The 23540-nt window shown below is 35.5% G+C and overlaps 1 protein-coding gene across 1 annotated transcript; it reads left to right on the forward strand.

Annotated features, from left to right (window-relative positions):
* The first annotated feature begins 3434 nt into the window (after positions 1–3434).
* LOC106137813 (cuticlin-4) lies at positions 3435–23287 on the forward strand. The gene is made up of 3 exons (XM_013338727.2): positions 3435–3470; positions 14351–14421; positions 21345–23287. Exons 2-3 carry the CDS (start codon positions 14374–14376, stop codon positions 23046–23048), a joined length of 1752 nt encoding a protein of 583 aa, XP_013194181.2. The 5' UTR covers positions 3435–3470; positions 14351–14373; the 3' UTR covers positions 23049–23287.
* Positions 23288–23540: the final 253 nt, after the last annotated feature.

Consider the following 23540-nt stretch of genomic DNA (forward strand, 5'->3'; position numbering starts at 1 on the left):
GAATAAGTAACGTATTTTAACACAAGTAATCAATCACTTAGGATTATAAAGTGTTTTGTATGGTTTAAGTAACAGTTTCAATGAATTAAATAATACCCGTATCTTGTTGTAACAAGTTGACAAACAGATACAGCCCCCATCTGTAATCCGTTTAAAGTAATAAATGGGAAATTGCGTAGTTTTCACTTTTGTTACTGCGTTATTGTCAAGGGCTCTATCACGTCGATGATTTATGTTAAATAAATTATTATCTATTTCATATGATTGATAACGATGGAAACTGCACATAACTACTTTATTGTGTTTATTTTTTTATTTGATACCTTTTTCCTGAGTATGCTTAAACATAATAGGATTTACAATTGATAACAAATAATTTAAATGTAGTATAGCAATTTTTATGACAAATTTCTAGTGAAGTTGTCAATAAGAACAAATACGAAGTCAATCTAAATGAAATCGTTGAAAAATAGTAGACTAGCGGGCTAAAGTTAAATCATTGTTCATAAAAATTCAAAAGAACAATTTGTAAAAAATAAGTTTCACACAAGAAAAACCTCATGCAAAAGTTTATATTTAATATAATAGCCTCTGCGCTTGTAATACACATTGTCTTTCTTTATAATACACAATAGAAACTAAAAGTAATTGAACAAGTAGAATTGTAAAAATTCGTGCATGTGTGTGAATTTTTATGAATTCATTTAATCGTCGGATTGGAGAAAGTAACTCAAATTATTGTGCTCCAATTATGATGTGATGTTTGGAGTTACGGCAGATAAGTTCGTTAGGTTGAACAAACGCGAGCGCAGCTTCCATGTCTCATACCCATGTCTGATTTGACGATAAGGTTCGTCTCTTTCACTGGAACCAATTACCACTACTAGTAATTTTTAACGAAGCCGAAATGTAGTCGGTTTTAGGAAAAACGAATACTATATCAGTTAGTTTTCAATCATTTGATTTTCTTCTTTTACAGGAGAATCTAGTAAGGATCTGAAAATAAGGAAGAGAAATAAATGAAATTTTAGTACTTCCTTCTCTTTTTCTGATTACGAATGTATTGTAGTAGTTTTGGCTTTTATTGGCGATTTGTACGTATTAAATAACTATTAATTGATAAAACTAGTAATGGTACTTAATCAACATATTGTCATCATTAACTCTAGATCAACTATCCACATACAATCGAAAAACAGTGTCCTCGTGTCTGTTGGCGTAGCCTTTATAATGACTTTAGGCCACACAGAATTTCAATCTCCTTCGATCTTGTCACATCTATTTTAAGAATTGACAGCACATTATATAAACCTTCAAACGCCCTAAGTACAAGTAAACTTTTATGTCGCAAGTAACCGGACACACATTTTCTAATCCGTTTCTCTAATCCACCGCTCGCAATCCCTTGTATACATGTCCGCACGCCCATATCTGTCACTATATCTTGTTGTCAAAATACTCTCATACGAAACCAGTTAGAATATCGAAGGGCCTGCAGGCGAACTAGTGCATTATTTATTGCCTCGGAGATTTCTCGCGGGCGCCGTCCAAAGATTTCACCACTTTCATCTCGTATTTACGAGTGCGAGCACGCCAGGCCATCCTCACAGATTTTCCGCTTCAGATAGCAATCATCACATCAATCTCTATTTTATAGCATTTTATCAATACACATTTAATATCATTAATGTTTGTTATGAAATTGTTTTTCACATAATTTGCACTTTTAAAAAAGCTTTGATATCGTTTGTCGCAAAATAATTAATCTGATGCGTATTGCGATATACCTTTATCACATGCAACAGCAGTAAAATCCTAATTACTGAGTCTAAATTTTTAACTTCAAAACACAAAGAAAGAATGAACAATTCCCGTAGTTTAGAAATATGTAAATAGCTACTGTAAGATAAGATAGGGTAAACGACTCCATCCGTAAAACTTTCACTTTCAGTTTCCGCGCAAGTCCCAACGCGGAAAGATAAGTTGGCGCGAAAATGGCACATTGTTCTCCTCGTATTGTCTGGCAAGGACGGTTTCACTGCTACAATGCGCGGGCGCAGGTAATCCGCGCACGATAAGCGGCAATTGGATAACAGAATTGTACTGTTTGTGACATTACTTACATCACAATGAGACAATGAAGCTATTTTATTTCATGCGCACCTTGATAGGGTGAAGTCGTCCTTTGTACAATGGCAGCAACTTAACTAGCACTTAATATACCCCGGGCCATATGGCTTTACTAATAGCCAATAAAATAACAATTTACTACTACTGATAGCAACTTTATAATTTGAATTAAATTTATTAATATCTCATAGAGTGAAGACGATATATTACATCCGAGGGCTAAGTATGTTTGTATGTCAGCTGGCGGCTGATCAATGGGCGTATGTCAGAAATATGTAAAAAATATTTTCTATTATTAAGAGGCAGATGTCACGAACTATTAGCGGTTTGTTATGCAGAAACTAGCGGTGGGTGACAATGAGATGAGATGCAGTCATAGAATTTGGAAAAATATAAGACTATAAAAGTGATAAATGCCTATTGTCATTCAGTCATAAAGAATTTTGTATGATAGCTTTACAATAGTGCATCGAAAACTGCGCTCGGTGCAAAATTCACAAATTCTTATATGTTATATGAAATTTCTTGCGTCAAGGGAAAATATCATGAAAAAAACTTGTATAATTGCACATTCGGGCAATTAGATGTATAACTATGATTCAATATTGGTCAGTTTCCCTGTAATGGTAGTGGGGGTCAGACGATCGTGATCATAAACGCACCTCTAGCTCCTCTACAGAGAGGTGAAAGTGCAACTGGGACTAACACAGGAAGACGAACAAGAAGACGATATGGCATTTCTATTTTCTTTTATGATTCCGATTTCTATGGATGTGGTATTGTTTTTGACTTCTAAATGTAGGTATTTGGGTGAAGTGTGTCGCTTTGGCGCCGAATGTTGGAATGAGGCCGGAACTTTTGCTTTTATTGGCGTTGATGCCTCAATACTTGTTTTGTTTTAAAGTTGGAAATTACTTATTTAAATGTAAACTAGCCAAATTTTGATATAAAATATTCGATTTATGTGATAGTTTTATGAAGATTTATCTGCTTATTTTTTATTATAAAGTGGTAATTTTGTAAATTATGTTACTAATCTCCCGAACAAAATAAAACTAAACGACTTAAATAAAACAAATTCAGTAACATCTAAACTTATTTAAGGTTCGGCGGATTTAAAGATCCGGGGTAATTACCCTTGTAATCATTTGTTGTTAAACTACAGTTTAAGTGCTCATGGATAAAAAATTCCTTTTACAGATTATAGATGTCCGATTGTCCATTGCTAACGTAAGCATAGTGTTCTTTAAGAAAAAGAAAATAAAATAAAACTTTTCTTATTGTTTCAGGTTTTCAAGAATCAAGTCACATATAAATATATGTCACCAAGATAATTCATTGTAAGTACCTATCAAAATCAAATTAAGAGTAAGCTTTGTTATGAGGGTCTTAAGTTCTAGAGAATAATTGTTTTGGATTGTAAAAGACATTCAAGTAAAATGCTTGTAAAGCAGAATTACATGTAACCAATATACCTACCTAAAATTTTTCAAATAAATGAATTTATTTGTTTATCATTCTTACACAATCATTAACAGGTTAGCCCAATGCGATATTTAGCTATATAAACTTAAATTTGGTAACTGATTATAGTTAGTGATATATGAATTGACCGATTGATGATGTGTTAGCAACCTGTCACTACATCTGGCCTTCAAGTCTTATAAAAATTTACTTCGTTTACTCCGATTGAGATAAAGATTTGATGTGTGTCTTGAGTACATTATTTAGTATTTTGGTTTGTTGGATTCTGCACCTGCTAAAAAAAACTAAGAAGCAAAAGTTAATAATCAACTAAGTATTTCTGGAGATCTGGAGTAAAACAGATAATACTTAGTGTAGTTCTGGACCTTATTCAGTTAAGTTCCCGTGGAATGGCAATTTTTTTGAAATTAATTAAGAACTAAAAGGTATCTAATAAGATCGAATGATAAATATATAGGCCTAACCCTTGTAATGCAAGAAAAAGTCGACAAAAAACAATTTTTTAACATAAATCTTAATGAATTACTTACAATATTGCCTCAGATAATTGCGTAACATTTCAAATTTCAATTCTATGTATTGTGCAACAGGGTCGTTAAGACACGGAAGCACTCGGTCGCTCGATCATTTCTCGCCAAAATGGATCGACTTTCTCCACTGTAATTATCTCGCTAGTACATTATGCAATGTCGTACTTACTGAGTATATTTCGTGCGAGTGGAGACGTGTGATAGTGAAAGTACGTATAAAAAATGTTAATATTTCGTTTGTTCCAGGCATATATTTTTGATGGAACTTTGAATAAGGCTATATAATATACTCCCAAAATTCCCGGCAGAACGGATTTAACGCGATTTTTAGTTTAACGTGGGTGGAACTGCAGGCGTACTCTAGCATAACATGATATATTTTTATGATTTTTAAATTTAGATTCAAAAACAATTTTGTTTTTTCATGTCTGCTTTATCGCAAGTACTTCTCTATGTTATTTACTTCTATATCTATTAATGCATCGCTGAGATGAAGTTTAAGTGAGATGAAAATGAATTGAAAGTCAATCACGTATTGGTCTTAAAGCTATAATTAACTAATAATAAATCACATGAGTTGAGTTATAATCGAACTATTATTTATTGATTACTTTCTATTCTATAAGCCGGTAGTTTTATATGATAGCTCGTTACGTATCAGAATAGCTTGTCAAGTTTAGACGTAATAATACTTTTATAATGCCTCCGGCCTGCCATTGAACTTTACTTGAAGATCGAGTGAAAGCACTGACCTCGAGCGATGATGTTCCGAAACCGGAGTCATCGTCCTTAAATAGGCGGTATTTTGTGGTTTCAACACAATCGCAGGTATGATGCGGAACCATCAATTATCTTTGTTACGTAATGCAACAGTGCAATGCGCAGGCACATCGGGATCGACGCCCGCGCCTCGTCCTTGAGCCCGTGAACCGACTTTCTCTTGCCGTGACCGCGCACTGGCCACCATATAAATCTCCCATGATGTATACAGACTACGAAATGAAGATAAATTGGAACGATAACTTGGTTTGGACTACTGTTGCTTTATGTTTGGTGTTATATGTGACACGTTTATTTCGTTTTATGGCAGAAGACTGATTTAAGTTGGGATGGCAAGATAAATTTAAACATAAACTTATGGGAATGAAATATAAAATTTTCATATAATTTATAACTTTGACTTTTTACTATGAGATTGTGACGAATACAAAAACAGGTTAAATATATATGAAGGTAATAATATTTCATCGCATCTAGTTAAAAGAAGGCTGCTTATCAATTTCCATACTGTTATTAAGTTGTGTTTGTACGTGGTATACCCAGCTGACGGGTAAACTTAGTAGCATATAGATAGCTACAACCACAAACTAATAGAGATACTACAACGACCCGCACAGGCTCGCTCGCATGTTTTACTGTCTCAGTGACATACATTATAATCGTATGCAATGCGTGTGCTCATGATATAATAATTATAATGACAACATTTTGTTATTCACACAGGGGAACAGTGAACTCTTTTTCATATGATATTTGTTCAAAAATTATGCACCTATTATGCAATTCATTGCGCTGTTCCTAGTAAAGTTTATAATACTTGGTGGGTATATCATTGACATAGAAAATTTCATTTCATTCTAATAACACTTAATAATTTTATTTCCATGAGCGATTCCTAGATGGTAAAGAGAAGTACTTGTTTACCAACCTTATATATTAATTTGATCTAGAAAGTTAGGCAGGCAATAACCAGAAACACTACCTACTTTGTGTTAATATAACCCTCTATCATACTCTGTAGCATAAAGTAAATGTTGTTAAAATTTTCAAGTACCTATACGTAGGTGCTAAAAATATCATCGTGTTCGAATATCGGCTATCGAGAAATTAAGTTGCGATACTAGTCACGTTTCTCCGGTCGGAAGTTCCGGCTATACCAGAATGGAGATATTGGGAAGAGCTAACACCTACTACATTCGCCTCGGCTGCTCGTTCTGAAAGAAACATGTGGAAAACCGCTTTCCTATCAGTCTTGTAGTGTGAGAGCTGGACATGCCCTTTTAGACAGGGTCTAACACGTAACGCAGGTGTGTTATCTGTCAGTTTAGAGTTAGATTGTATAGGGGTGACTAGATTCGATGATAAAGATATACTGATCGTGATCAAAATATGGATTATTGTAGTGCATATCTAAAATGACCGCAATATAATTTCTAATACCAAATTCAGCTGCAATAAATTACGTACAAATAGTTACGTCATTATCCCTAAACGACGGGAGGACTATGATACTTAACTAACAAGCTGTTATAAACATAGGCCACGTTCAAGTTATCAGTCACTTGATTTAAATGATCATGAAGATGGTCCAAATATATTGTGTGAATTTATGTTTTAATAGCGTTTAAAAAGATGTGGTAGTAGGTTATTGGTATGAGCAATTTATTGGTTTAATTTATTTGAAGTACATTAATATACAACGGCCTACTGAAATTATCATTAAATAGTAGGCAAGATTATTTTCCCAGAAAACCAGGCCAATTTCTTCAAGATAAGGAAGTAGACTCCTGACTTTGCATAGCTGACACTGGCGCCTAATTGCGTTGAAGCTAATTTAATGCCAAGTACCAGTCTCGACAACTTGGTGTGTGCGCACCTAGTGCCTTCATTGGACTCCTGATATGTAAATTGAGGGAAATGCTCTAGTCTAGCAGACTTCAAGTTAATATGTAGGGCTAAACACACCGGAAATCCGTCGTCTAATAAACACACAGGCTGTCACGTGAATGAACGTAAATTTTAATGTTTTCTTAAGGCGACTTGTTAGATTTCCGGCTATAACAGATTTCTAAATTGCAATCGTTAGTGTTTTATCGGGATTTAATGTACATATTGGGGTAGGTTGTTATGAAAGTCGAAGTGTAAAGAAATAGTGACGTAGGTGACACTATACAAACTTGGACATGCAATTAATTGTGCAACTACATGTCTTAGATTCCAAAGAGTAGTTATGAATATATTTCCTTTTGAAACGACCGATGGAATCTATAATCTAGTTTACTTATGTCGGCGTCCGTTTGTTTCGATCAACCGTGGCACCGCAGCACGTCTCGTCCCTATTGTGGCTAGCATTTGTTTCTTAGTACCTGGTTATTGGATCGCGTAATTTGCCTGGGTTATCAGATTACAAAGTACTGTCAGAAAAATATCCGCTTGTCAGTTTGTCATGGTCGCTTGAACGATTTGTTTTTTCACGTCGTTGAATCTGTTTATTTGTGGTAGACCATAGTGCTCATTGTTTTTTTTAAATGCTTAAAACGTAACTTAGGACGCGTCGTCCTATTTATTTGGTCATCCATTAGGCCAAATTAGCCTTAAGTACTAAGATAATTTTATAGATATTTGTTAATATTTATAATAATAAATAAATTAAATAATAAAATTAAATCTTATTGATTTCTCATTTAAAAAAAGTAGGATATTAGAAGGAAAGAAAAGCAAACACAAAAACAAATATGAAAGCGATAGAAATAGTACTTGAATCCTTTAATTGAAACACACGTGGACGCTTATTAGTGCGACTACCTATACTATACAGTATGGAAACCTTAATAAGGTGTTTCAAATAGACTGAATTGACCGGTTTTAGTCAATGCAAAGATTGTGACAGGTTGTTTGAAACATACAGTAGCCAATTCGATCTAAACCATTAGGGGAAAAGTAGTTCCAACATCTTGCCATAGTAAACAAGTCTTTGGTGTTGGAAAGTACTATGTATATTGACTTGTTTCACAAGATATATAGTCGCAAAGATAATATGTGAACTGATTAATATCTTGACATGTGGTAAACGAGACGATTTCACTTCGTTGAATATAGTGGCATATATGTTAGTTAGTCAGTCTATTTTGTCCTAAAAAATTGGATTTCGTCGTTCTAATAATTTGGTAGTTCGTAAATCATAAAAGTATTTCTATTTATTTTAAATATTAATGGTACATATATTGCTTTCTACCTGATGGTCTTAATAGGTATTTAAAAGAAGACTATCTCACATATCAACGCGCAGTTCTAACCACTGGGTCTAGAGATTTGAAATTTGGCATGTAGGTTCTATATGTAATCTAGGGGTTAGCCATTCCTAGAGAGGATTTACCGAAGTTCCCGCAGGAACAGAAATCAACGGGATTTTTCACATTACGCGGGTGGACTCGCAAGTCTTCGACACAAAACAATAATTTAGGTAAACGAAACCACAAAATAAATCGACGATTAATTGTAACGTATTTTTAAATATTTCAGCTTTTTTATTAAGGTAATCGCAACGTTTGTTGTTATCTTATTAAAAAAAAGTTAATCGTTACATAACGCAACTGATTGAAAATCAGTTAAATGTTCCGCGAATGCGCGGGCGTGTCACTTGCAAGACAAAGATAAACCGGCGCACTCAGCTAACGAAAGTTACCGGATTTTGTGCACTTCCAATGCTAAGTACCGCGAAGAAAGCGATCTGCTCAGCTTCTCCACACGAAACATTTTAAATACAGTCGTCTCTCTCATTGGACTTACAAACTGTAGTACGCCAGAGAGAGACCACGTGCACTTAAAAGAGAAAGTGGGCCACGTTACGTTTCTCGGTACCATTAACACGGGCATTGAACGTAAACGTCCATCGGATAGCACCTTCCACGATGTATGCTGGAAAATGCGTTTTATTGTGGTTACGTTTAGGTTCGCTTTGGTAGTTGTAGTTCGAAGCATTTCAAGGTGCGAACTTGGGCGGTTGGCCATTGATACGAGATGCAGAATTTGGAGAGCAACGAACTGCGGACGCGGAGAAAGTGTTGTGGCGTAACCTTGAGAATTGAGCTTGTGTCGTTCTTCATTGGATCACCTAATCGATACGTCACTATAATGAAAGAGTACTTGAATTCACCCACACACTTCACAGAATCAATTAAATTTAGGAAAAACTACTGTAAAATTTTACTTTCGTTTATAAACTTAACATGATGGGATTCACGTTGAGTATATTAATGTTTTATCTGCAACTATATTGTATTTGCCTTTTTTTATTTAAACCAGATAACTACTTATGCTTTAAAATCGTGTCGTTTTTTATTTAAGACCCAAGATTATACGTCCAGACGTGATGGGAAAATAAACTAAGCAAAAAATTTAGAACGTCAATATAAATATTGAGGTAACGTTTCGCGATAGTAGATTATTCGGTCACACGTTTGCCTGTAATCGATTGTGTTTGGTTTTTTGTACAAAGTATTTTAAAGAATACAAACGAATACAACAAAAGCAACAAAAAAAAAAATAAAGTCGAAAATTTTTGATAATTCGTAGCGTCGTAGCTCTTCGTAGCTAACTTGAAATATCTCGTAGCCTCGTAGCCCTTCATTTGCTCGTTTAATACAAAATTAAAATATGATAGGTTTTTTTTACGCTGTACTTTTTAATTCGGAACGAACAGGGTATGTTTATATTCTCCTTTTTTCTATATATATTTTTTATGTCTGCTTTAGTCTTGAAATCCATGTCTAGGAAAATCTATAAATTCCAATATTGATTTGTTTACCTATAATTCCAATATTAAATACGACATACTTATAATCTCTTAGCGCTAACGATAGGGTGAGGTGTGAAGTACGAATAATATGTTCGCTCTTCATTCTTGCGAGAAACATTACAATGGTAATCAACGAAGTTCATCGTTCAATGATCTATTAAGTGAAATTCACATTAAAGGCTTCGTCATAAAACTGTGATCCATCGTTTTTCTTCAAATTCGAAAGCTGACAAAACATCGCACATGTTTCTATTACATTGTCTCTTATGAATTCAGAGCTACTGTTGCGCTTGAGACGACGTTAACAATCATACCCATTCTTGGATACGCTTCAATAGAGCTCAATAATTTTACGTTTTTCTGTTGGGTGATAAGAGAATTTTTTTTGGGATTTGCAGTGTATTCATACATATATTAATATAAATCGTAACAAAATAAGGGTGTTGTTAATATTGCGTGTACCGTGACGTTCACTTTCTAATGTCTTGAGCCAAAAGAAAAATGCTTATTAGTCGATGTTTACTGCTCCCAGCTACTAATTAAATAAAACTTTCAGGTCGTTACCAGATAATTAAAAGTAAATTTTTTTGCTCAGGCACCGATAAATCAGAGATGAAAAAAACTCGTCGCAACGTCTTGGAATTTTCTTAAAATAGAATATGATTTTCACTTTCGAATAATTTTGAACATCTTCATTTCATCTTTAATGCGTCTGTTATTACTATTTATTACTATTCTATTAAACATGTTATTTTATTAGTGTTGCGGACTTCAGTTGTGAATAAATAAGTATATTCTAACCTCAGTCTCGAAAATTTTACAAAATATAAACTACAGAGTATTATTTAAATAAATACTATTATTACTCGTGACGAAGTACAAAATAATTTAAAAACTTATATAAAAATATCCTTATAAAATAACTTTCGATTGTCTTAGTTTAATTAAATTGGTCTGCTTAATCTTCCATTATGGTCGATTCAACAATAGCTCAGTGAGAGATATGATGATTGCGCGGCAATTGTAATTAACTAAAGTGACGAGGTGATTTCCCGCCAAATCCGGAACACCAAGCGACAGGTGTGTACACCGATTACAAAACTTTGATCGAACGTCATAAAAAAAAAATTTAATCTATGGAATTTTGATGCGATATTTAAATAATTTCCTAAAGCTAATAAGAATAATGCCTTCTCAGTGGTTAATATATTAAAGCGAAAGTTCTGAATTGTTCAAAGTCACGTCCGTTTTTGTCGATCATCTCGTGTGAAATCTTACATGACTTTTTATGTATTTAGCATAGCGGAGAATAACACTTTGTTCTGACTTCTGAGTATAGTTTTCACGACAATGGATAACAACATAAACATAGAAATGGACAGTCTGCAACACAATTTTACAATACAACTCAAGTTTACTGTAAAAAAACAAAACAAATCGAAATAGTATGTAATCAATTCTATAATATAATAATTGTAATAATTCACAACATATAATGAAAAAAAAACGGAAAGAATTTTGGGATATCCTCCTTTATGGTGCCTTATGATATACTTACTCTTTGGCTGTACTTTGTCTATCAGTCACTCAGATAGAGAAGAGTTTTTATATATTGATTGGGAACACACCTATAATATCTTTTTACAAGTGCAGAACAAGTAATATCTTTACAACGCATATTAGTATTTAAATTCAAAAAGTTAAATCATCACAATGTATAAATACCCGTATTCACTTCGCATGCGGGTTAATCTATGAAATATTACAACTAGTTCATGTATATCGACGATGATAATTGAATTATTTTCGGTTAATTCAATATTATCTTATTTATAGAAATCGGAATAATTATTCTATGTTCATGCTCAATGTCAACATAACAACAGAACTTGGATCATTCTTAAAACTACATATTATGTAGACAATACAAAGTGCATAATTGCAGGTATGACGACATGCTTGAATTATTGTATGCTAGACTTAAATTTCATATTTTTACTGTTACCTTTTTGTTATATGCTTTATTTTTAAATTATGACGTGAACACATAAGCTACTGCTGATTTCATCAAAAAATTCAATACAGAAAGTCTGTTATCATGATAATCACAAAATATAGTTTACGTACTATAATAATGTTGATGAGTAGTAGTAGTAGTAGTAGTTATAGCTATGTAATACTATCATAACAGATAAGTATTAAAAGCTGCTTTCACTGAGAGTTGATCAATAAACGATAAATTGGATAATATTGGCTGTGTTCATTTTTGACGAACGATGACTACTTTGACAGAGCAATTAAAAAAGCTTCAAGTCGAAGTAGCCCTGTAGACAGATATATAAATAACAGTTTGTAGATATTTCAGATAATATCTAGCGGTAGTATTGGACTTATATTCTCTCTTCTTATTTACAATTACTGCGCGACGTTAAGATTTCTAAATTCTTTGTTAATTATTAAATCACTAAAAACTGACGTGTTATTTCAATATTTGCAACAAATAAAAATTCGCTCTTAAACAGAGCGGTGAATACGATTTACACATTTCTCAGAGAAATATACAGTTAGAATCAATTAACCAAACGTTTCTTCAGTTATGATTGCGGTCGAGCATACATATTAATAGGATAGTAGCGGTTTTTGCAGATTGATAGGGGAATGAAAGTGATATATGGTATTAAAAGCTGGAAGGGCTCAGGTGCCATACCGTAATAGACTTTATTTCCAGTTCGATTGGGCGTCAGGTGTCGAGCATTTGTCGTATTTCTGGTCTAAAGCGCTTAATTGGGCGCAGCACCCACTACAGTCTATTATTATAATATCGCCGCAGATTACAGAAAATAGAAAATGCCCGAGGGCCCGCTTTCTTACAAGTAACTAGCGCTAGCCTAGTTGTGAGCAGGTGGGTGCAGCCGCAAAGAAAAAATATCAATCTCCGTTCTCGGGCGATCATTATGAACGTTTCGGGGCTCCACTAACGATTTGTAATTTCGCGACTACCTAGATTTAGTTGTAATTGTAATGTTCATTTAATTTTGATCTGATTATTATCAGGAGTCTCGACATGTTTAGTTTTATTTTTGAAAGTAAAAAAAGATAATTTGGTTTCAATTACGTTTAGAACGATAGCGTTTTATTTATATTTTTTTTATTTATTAATGAATTAACAGCACATAAAACATTACAATCGAATATATATTTACTTAATGCCAATAAGAGATTTTTGTTTCATAGATTTAACTTTGAACTGCTTAGAAAAATAAACAAGTAAAGGTACAAAAAGAACGCTTAGTGTAAATTTGTGTATGTTTGTGATAAGTACGCATATGCGTGAGTGTACATGTTTGGTGTGGTGTTGGTGTAAAAGGGGATGTTTGATGATTTTTCTTATTGGATAACTGTAATATTATAATTATTAATTACACAAAATGTAAGTCACCAGTATTATTCCGCCTTGCTCTGTAACTATATGTCAACAGAACATGAGATCATATTATATTTATTGAGTGTCCGTAAAACGGATGAATTAGTTGCATAATTGCAATGACAGACTCGTATGAAGTAATCTCCTGAATAAATTGCCTAGTCCCATGGTTACAATTACACATAGACCCGATAATGCTTAGACCCATTTACGTTGCGCATAAATATTGTAGATTTAAATTAATTTGTTACCTCTGTGTATTAACATAAATATAACATTGCAGCTGTCGATATTCACAGTCATGTATATTCTTGCATCGATCGGCGACTTTCTGTGCTTTCTAACCAGCGATCGAGTGTCTGGGGTGAAATCGCCAGCGCACCCACCGCCGTATACGGCTGTCTTGTATCTTACGTCCATCTGTCCATACTCACTTGTTCAATGTTAAGATAATTGTAGTAATTGTATTTCAAAGTCCTTCTATTTTCTTTACATTTGGATGCGATAGATTAAGAAACGACATTCAAAAATGCTTTAACGCTGAATGAAAATAGCATTTAAAGCAGTCTAAACCACTGATGGTTTTATTGAAAGCCGAAAAAACAGAATGAAAGAAGAAGTAACTCGGAACTCGGTATAAGTGGAAAAACTTGGGCAAAAGCTTATCAATAAATAACATATACATGAATTTCATTTCCTTTGCATATATTTTTATCAGATTTGGTAAAGACATAACTAATTTAAGTTATTTTTTAATAATGAGAAGGGTTCAGATATAGTGACAGGTTACTAGTAATTAGTACAATTATCCGATTTTAAATTTAATTAAGACCATCTTGCCAAATTATACTTTGATGGTAAATTATAAACAGTACGACCAATATTCTCGATCACAACGCGACCTTGCCTTTAATAAGGTGAAGGCCACGGCGGTTTCCTCTCGACGCAACGGGAGCGGCGCGTGCGCAGTGAAAGATGCCGCCGGTGCAGTTCCGGCGGCGTATGCACTCGGTCAGTGGGTCAGCCCCAGTGGTGGGGAAGTTGCGGACACCGTGTCGGCAACACGTCCGTGGTAGTGCGGCGCGGACAGTCGCTGCAATGGTTGTCGATCTGTTGTTGTCTGCGCGTGCTCAGCGCCGATGCTAGCGCCGCCTGCGCAAGGCGCTTAGTGCTGGAAGTGCTCACTTGAAGTTGTTGTTGCAGGCCGTGACCGTTGGACTGTGACTATGAAGAGGACCAGATTACTGCTGGCGATAGCGACGCTCCTGTTACAGGTTCGTGAAGCTTTATTTATTTTAATTAAACTGAATACATAGAAAGTCACAGTTAAAATGCTTTTTTTTAATTCTGCAGATATATATCAAACAAAAATATAATAACTAAAAATACATTTATTGTGATCAATAAGTATAAGACAAAATTAACACCAGCTTACCATTTCTATATGCAGGTGACGCAGATAACCATAATATTTACTAGGTTAAATTTATATTTAGATTAATTAGTACTTTCTCTGACACTCTTAATATCTATTACTCGAACCTTTTGCTTTCCGTTACACTTCATGAGATGATATTTTAAAATAATATTAAATAGTGACAACTTTATGTGGAAACTAAAATAGTAGAGCTATTTAAATTTAATTTAATGTGTGTGCAGTTACCGCTCATATCAGAATACAAATTACTGAAATATAGAAATAAAACGTAGTAAGTAAATTGGGCACAACACTCCTATATCACTTATAGTATAATCAATTAAGACACATAAAACTGTCAAATCGTAAATAGGTAGGTACCTATATCAAATCAAATATAAGATTATTTGTAAACCGAATGCTAATGTATATATAACATTTGAGAAAAAAAATTGTAACAGTTCCTTTAAATATAAAAGCATTGCCACTAAAATAAACGCTTATATCTTATTTGTTTTCTGTATTCTCATTGTTTTATGATCGATACTCCGTAGTGAGGATACCGTTTCAGCTCTGCCAGATCTAACTGACCACCTAACTGACTAGTGGCCGCTCATTTGGCGACAACGCCAGTAACGTAAAGTAGAAGTAGTTGTCGACATATAACTATGTGATAAGCGGAATGGTCAAGATCAGTTATTTTTAAGCGAATAATGGTTATACACTCTTGTGTTCTTTTCTATCAAACATGCACTTAAAAACAATATATAACCGATTTGGGAATGAGGCTATTATATATTATTATTATAAAGCTTATTATACTATATATTCGAATTATACAAAATTAAAGTTTTCCTAATAATTTTGAAGTATTTTGTAGACACAATATTATATAAATACAGTTTTTTCAAATATCGGATCACCTTATGCCGACAACTCGATAATTTAAGATAAAACAGCCACAAACAGTTTTTCATATTGATTTTTTTATAAGAGGGCTTATACATACATAAAATCACGCCTCTTTCCCGGACGCGTAGGTAGAGACTACATCTTTCCACTTGCCACGATCCCTTCATACTTCTTTAGTTTCATCTACATTCATAATTAGAGGATCGATATGAAAAAAATAAAATTTAAAGTCCTATGAGATGTATTAATAAACAAAACGATAAATTGGACGATATATCATTAATCATGTCGGTGTGGCGTTAATGTGGCGGTGCTCATCTGTACCGCAGTTGGCACATGCGCACGCGCGTAATGTGGCGCTGTTATAAAGTAATTAGAGTACGGACGGGATACTAGAAAAATCGTAAAACAAGTACTTTAAATCCTGTGAATTACTGAAAAGAACATAGAATAGTGAAGTCAATTGAAATTTAAGTTGTCAAAGTTAACTTCTTGTGATTCAATCATGTACCTATTTACTTTGTATACAGTGCATGGTTCCAATCGAATCCTTGGAATCAAATCAATGTATTTAATCCAAGTGGCTATACATTGGGTCGATAAAATTATGTTATACTGAAATTATGCAGTACTCTGAAATAATAGACCATCCACCAGCGTATTCCAAAACGGGTTAATATTATTATTACCGTATTTGTTACAAATGCAGTGATAACACGACACATCTATAACATCCTTATTTGCGGCTGCGTGCAACATTGCTGCTGTATTCTTACATTATACAGCTTTTTCCGTTCGCGTTCTCGGCAACTAGGCTAATGATTCCGTTAGCACATCCACAAAACAGACCATCGGAGCTAACTGCATACTTATACTGATATACGTATATTGAATGTCTGCAAGAGAAATCAACGCTAACTCAATGATTGCGAATTAATTGCCGCGCCGTTGTGTCTGAGAGCATCTAAAGGGTGGGTGCGGTAAGAGCAGCGACCATTTTTATTAATATTTAATTGAGAACTGGTATATTTTGAGCCATGGGTTGAAAAATAATTAAAAAACTGTCATCATATATATAAATAAAAAGATGGAAAAAATACGAGAACAACTACGAGAACAATAAAGCAAATCTTCGCTTTCCAACATCTTTGCATAAAAGACGGGCCACATAAAAGAGAGTTGTAACGTCGGAATGCATATTAAGTACGCAATCTAAATCCGCAGTTTCGGTACGTGTAATTAAAAAAAACTTTCATCTCAGTATTATTCTGCTTCAAACTGAGTTGCTACGAAAATAGGGTAATTTGCATAATGTGAGCTACGAAGCTCTATGACGGCCGGCTACAAGCTACGAGGCCTACGACGCGTCATCGTAGGTTCATTGACCGCCAAAATACCCTTAAAAGCACTTTCACTGAATGAGGTTTCGCGTTTTTGTTAAAATGACGTAACATTCGTAAATTCGATTTCATCTCAGTTCGTGAAAACGATTCCATTTCTATTGAATTGGCATATCATTGTTGATAGTAGTTACAGCGATTACGTTGCGATCTGTCGTGATTAAAAATCGGATGATTAGGCTATTAAAGCCTTTTAATTATCTTCAATTTCCTCGACCTGTTTACACAGACAAATTTGAACGCCTTAAAGGCGACTAAGCTTATGAACTTGGGATTCCTCTTGTAGGCGATGGGCTAGCAATCTGTCACTATTTGCATCCCAATTCCATCATAAAGCCATACAGCTGAACGTAGCTTTTCAGTCTTTTCAAGACTGTTGGCTTTTTCTATCCCGCATGGGATATAGACCTGACTATATGGATGTATGTATGTAATTTGTGTGTAAACAATTCTAGTAAAAGACATCAACGCGTCTTTTTAAATTTGCTTAATTATATCAAATATTACATTTAAAAGTAAGCGCTTATTAATAAAATAAATAATATAGAAATAAGTCAGATAGAGTAACTTATTTATTTCTCAGAATAAACATAACCGCCAAATCATGTTAGAAAGCACTGTTATTGACAGAACTACGTAACACTGAAAGTGCAAATTATCACTTTCGATTGTTCGCCAAAATTTTTACCAATCGTCACCTGTTTGTTAAACGATAATTTCATGATAGATCTAGTACAGGTGCTTTTGTTGAGTTTGATTTCTTTTTCAACTTAAATACAATATTCTTGTCAGTACAATGATACCTATAGCACAAACGTGTATCTCATAACCTTCATACGTATCTCGTCTTTATCTCTTACTATAAGGGTTGGCTGAGTCAAAAGCCATAAATCATACGTTCAGCGGGATGGCTTAGTAAAGGAAGTGAAATTTCGTCCATCGCCTTAAAGAACACATATAATTTTAAATTAAACTATCCGAATGAAGTTAAAGCGAAAAAAACACATTTAGAAAGAGATGTAGTAACTTGAATTTTAAAAGTAATATATACAAAAAAGCAGTGATTTGTAAAATCTTCGTATAGAAGTGAGAACTGAGAACTTCTTTTTTTAAGGTCGGATGAAAATACAGTCATGACAAAAAGACGACACACTACAACTATACGTGCGGGGAAAGTGGTCACGCCGCGTCTGCCCTTCACGAGCGCGGGTCAAGTTTACGTCTTACGATAACATTATTGCAAACTAAGAGTCGTTTAGGGCATTACTTTGTTATCAGAAGACTCGATTCATGAACGAAAATGTGAGAGAAGACTATTTTTCTTCATTTGGAGAAAGAGGTATTGCAGTAAATATTGTAATGTTCAAATCGTTAACGAAGTCGTCCCCGTATACCTCGTTCTCCAATTAGCTAATGCTAATAACAATATAAATAAGCGAGTTTATTAATTAAACGTTTTCTATATTAAAATAACAATACCATAAACTTTAACGGCTCATGTTATTTGCTTTTGAAATGAAAGTGGTAATTTGAAAGTAATGCTGATCGAAAGCGGGGACATGTTTGCAGTAAAAGTCTTCTGGCAAAATAACAAACAACAGATATGATCCACTCCTTATTATACATTCACGATTCTTATTTTTCTTAGCAACAGTTCTCATCCGTGAGAAAAAGCCCCCCGGTGACATGATTCACAACGTAACATACATTTTGGTGCAATAATTTTACGAGAGAAACAGAAACACTTGGGAGGATCAAAATTTTAGAGGTGATAGCTTCGGTGGACGAGTATTTAGACGAGCTTAAGGAATCATTTTTTTTCGAAGGAGGAATAGAGAAAGTGCATTGAACTAAACGGTGATTATGTCGAAAAATAAAAAAAAATCTCTTTAAAAAAAATTGTTTTCTTGGTTAGGCCACAAACTTTTGGATTCACCCTCGTGTGTAGGCTACTATTCATTGGGTAAAGCGCCTTTGGAGGACGTCTTTAATGAAGGTTTTATGGGAGTAATGGGATAGAAGTGATTTATTTATAAAGGTTGACATGTATATCTCTGAAAATAGGCAAAATTTTGCTCGCGTGTTAACATTTCCCTGTCTTAGCCAAATCGGTACCTAGCTTAACAATAATAATACATATAGATAAGTATATACATACTCCGCAAGCTTCGCTTTTGTTAGAGTTAGCAAACTTAAGAGATAAAAGTACAACTTAGTTTAAGTCACTACGTGGGGCGTGTTCGCAAGTTGTTGAGTCAATCACGAAGATCTTATAGGCCACGCACCTCAAACACAATTCTCACGTCCTGGTATATCGGAATGGGACTGCAGACAATATGAAACGAGTTAGGTCGAGTGTGCGACCTCACTTTCTTTGCGGCTAATTTAGATGCGAGTTCAGATTAACAAATAAGAAGTTTTAAGAATATGTCCGCGAATTGTTTTATGGCTGGAGTGATGTACACATCAGTGACAGTATTTTTAAAGAATGATGTTATCGCCCATCTGAACGTTGCCTTTCAATCGTCACGAGACTAATGGCTATGTCTACCCATAAGGGATGGGCACGTGATGTACGATATTATTGTTTCATTACAAATTTACGGAAAATCTGTCAGCGTCGGTTATGATCACATGAGTGGCCAAAATCTGAATCCTTTTTTATTGAAGGCGAATTACAATGAAGATTGATGTACTGGCTGCAAATTTTCTAACAAAGAAAATTAAGGGAAATTTCTAGATCAATGAAATAGAAATGGAATTCACTTAAAACCCACTTAGGTAAGGAATGACCAGAAAACATAAATAACATCGACCTTGTTGGTATTCGCAAATATTTTAGAAAGAAAACAAAAATCCGGTTCTACTCATTTCGCGTTCATATAAACAACTTTCATCTGAGTTGTACCAATTTGTAAAGACGTTTGGTCATATCTAGGTTTACATATACGATATTAGTACCCTTGAAATAAAAGTGATACATTTTTATAACTTATTTTAAAGTATCAAAAGAATGAAAAAACTTACACGATAAAATAAAAAAAGCGAGCAGAAACAACTTATAATATTTCGAACGCAATTTATCTTAAAAAGAAGAAGTCTAAAAATAGAAATACTTCATTTTGTTTAACTATCGTCGTGCTGCTAAAAATAACAATAGGCAGGATATGAACCTGCTGCAAGTACGCGGGAAGCGGATTTGGGTGCTTTCACCTGCGCATGCGACGGTCGCTCACCTGCTATTGCCGCAAGTTGTAAGACATCTATAATATACTCCTTGCTTTTCATTCTTATAAACGTAAACGATTTTGTTTTTTTTTCATATTATCCCTCTTAGACAAACCTATATTTATAAGGAACATAGCAGGTTTAATCCAATTTCAATTTAAACTCAAATAAGTATAAGTATTTGAAATTTTAAGCATAAGTTACCTACTGATAGTTAAATCATCTTATACGGTCAACTTCAAAGTAAAAGCTGCGATTTAAAGGCCCTACAATGCCCCAGCACCCGAGATGTCAAAGAAAGCTCCAGTTGTCAAGCTGCTATGTTTATAGGTCCAGTGTTTTCTTCCGTAACTGACAATCTCGATCAGTGGGTAATTTCTAACCGGTTTAGAAAACAGGAGTGCCACTCGCAACCTTACACTTCGATTCGTATAGTCTCATATCCCAGTATACATAGAGACCAATATTCCATGGTTTCCCCACCTTGAACCTATTACTCGTCTATGCGAACAAGTCTGCAAACATCTCACTTGCCTATTCTTGCACATATATGTCGCCTTCATAGGGGGACTTGTTTGTCGCTCTCACTCCATAAAGTTCGGATCTGGATCCAGTAATTTATAATTTTTTAGAAGTTCTATAAGTACCGACATGCACTCGTATCTGTTATAAAATATAACTCCATTACCACCATGGCTTTTATAGGTCCAGATTGAAACTGAATAAACTTACAACATTAGCTAATAATAGCGGCAAATAAGAGTTCCATTAAAATATAAGCTTACAAAATAAGTATCATTTTGAGCTAATTGACGCAATAACCTACACTCAATTAGCTACATAATAAACGATTTAAAGTAATGTGATAACGTAGCGTAGTATAGAGCTGGTTATCGTGAAAGCATCTTTGGAACTCATCTAGGCAGTATGATTGCGCTGATTAATATTATAATTGCTTGCGCGAGCTATACATCAGTATAGAAAGTCGGAAAGAACGCCGCGGCCGCCCGCGAGAAGGGGCGAGCAGCGAGATGGCCGCAGCACGCGTCGCGTGGCGCCAACTAGAGTGAGACGGTGGTGGAATGTACTTCTTTGCACACGATCCAACACACAATTATTATCTAAAGTTATATTCACAACATGCACAATGAACAAAGGTTTCCCTGTAAAAACCGATGACCTTGTAATGTTCCTATTTAATAGATGCTACATTTACTGATTCCATATTTTCTTATTTCAGGAAGCAACATGCGAGCCTCCAGTCGATTCGGCGTCGTTACCATTAGAACATCGCGCAGGAGCCGGCTATGGCCCACCATTGGCACCTACACATTCAGATGACCCCTGGCCACTCGCGACACCTGACAGCCCTAAAATAAAACATCTACAAGTACAATGTGAAAAAACGCACATGAGGGTTAATATTGAATTTGATCGTCCATTCTACGGAATGATCTTTTCTAAAGGATTCTACAGTGACCCACATTGTATGCATCTCAAGCCAGGAACCGGTCATCTCAGTGCAACCTTCGAAATTTTTCTCAACAGCTGCGGTATGTCCAGTTCTGCAAACCACAATGTAGCAAGTTATGGGAGTCCTACACCAAGTGGTTCTTATGTCGAAAATACAATCATCGTACAATACGACCCATATGTACAAGAAGTATGGGATCAAGCACGAAAACTACGATGCACTTGGTATGATTTCTACGAAAAAGCAGTCACATTTAGGCCTTTCCAAGTAGATATGCTGCATGCAGTAACGGCCAACTTTCTCGGCGACAACTTGCAATGCTGGATGCAAATTCAGGTCGGCAAGGGACCATGGGCATCAGAAGTGTCCGGTATTGTAAAAATAGGACAAACAATGACAATGGTGCTTGCAATCAAAGACGATGAAAATAAATTTGACATGCTTGTTAGAAACTGCGTGGCACACGATGGTAAACGCGCACCAATTCAGCTTGTTGATCAATATGGATGTGTAGTAAGACCAAAGATAATGAGCAAATTCCAGAAAATAAAGAACTTTGGACCGTCCGCTTCCGTAGTGTCTTTCGCCTACTTCCAAGCATTTAAGTTCCCAGACTCCATGAATGTTCACTTCCAGTGCGTAATTCAAGTATGCAGATACAATTGTCCAGAGCCAAAATGTGGACTGGGCACTGATTACGGTGTCCCATTATTAGGAGGCAATTCGCTTGGTGCTGCAGAATATGGTGTACCCAACTCACCACATGCTGAATATGGACCTCCGCCACCCTCTCCTCATGCGGAGTATGGTGTCCCACCGGCGTTCCCCGACCCACGTCATCCAGCTGATTCCACAGGGTCGTTTTCAGAAAAGAGGGACGATGCTGTACCACCACCACAGGCCCAAGTTTCTTCAACACCAAACGCACCCAGCCCATCATCGCCTGCCCCCACACGCGATGATGACGAGGTTAATCTACCACCACCGCCACCACCAGGGCGTCGTGGAGTATACAACACTGTGAAGAGGAAAGATGACGCGCACGGTAACCTTGCGACACTCGGAGGTAGACCCCGATCGGTAGAGGACTTACCAGAAAGGCTAGTAGGCGTGAGGCGGCGAAGAGAAACTTCAACACCAACTCGCATCTACAAGCGTGATGCTCAAGAGATGACAGATGTGAACACTAGTCGCACCATTCAAGTAGTAGCGCCGGGTGACGTGAACTTCGCACTGAATAATGCAGTGGCGAACGAAACTGTAGTGATTCAGTCTCCAGCAACGGACCCGGAGACGATATGCATGTCAGTGCCGTCGTTCGTGGCGGGGCTGGTTATGTTATTGTTAGTGTTAGTGGTGGCATCGCTGGTGGCCGCGTTTCTTTTCGTGCGCGTCCGAGCGCTCGATAGGAAGGGTGCCCACGGGGCCACCGCCTATTATGAGACGGATTACGTGAAGCACACGAATTAGATCAAAGTGTGCAAGTGTGACGCGTGGACGTTCTAATAAACTCTTCTCGGATCCAAAGAGCGTGCGTTCTTCGGCCCCGGCCGGACGGCGCGGGTGCCGCTGTCGCGGTCGCGAACGAAGCCCGGCCGCGTGCGAGTTATTTATTTAGTGTCTTGTGAGCGTGATGTATATGTTCGACTGTTTTGTAAATTATTTTATTTGTGTGGAAAGCACTCCTGTACTGCCTTATTTAGTCCATATGTCTGTTGTAATTTTGTAAAGAGTCGTAAGTAAGGATATAGTGGTAATGAAGTTGTATACCAATTAAAGTGCCGCGTGTGAAAACCTGATTTTGTTTTTATTATTATTCCATAATTGAGACGCATAGAAACATATTTTAATATTTATTAATAACGATAAAATAACCTAGAACTTACATGGGAATAAATAAATTAGAAACAAATGCTAGAGAGAATCAAGATTACATTATTTTGATATTGTAACTTGTAATAA

This window comes from Amyelois transitella, chromosome 3 (genome assembly GCF_032362555.1).
Source record: "Amyelois transitella isolate CPQ chromosome 3, ilAmyTran1.1, whole genome shotgun sequence".
NCBI lineage: Eukaryota > Metazoa > Arthropoda > Insecta > Lepidoptera > Pyralidae > Amyelois > Amyelois transitella.

Coding starts and splice junctions, on each gene's coding strand:
- LOC106137813 (XM_013338727.2), top strand. CDS start 14,374: ATGAAGAGGACCAGATTACTGCTGGCGATAGCGACGCTCCTGTTACAG. Junction 14,422..21,344: donor TAGCGACGCTCCTGTTACAG/GTTCGTGAAGCT, acceptor TTCTTATTTCAG/GAAGCAACATGCGAGCCTCC.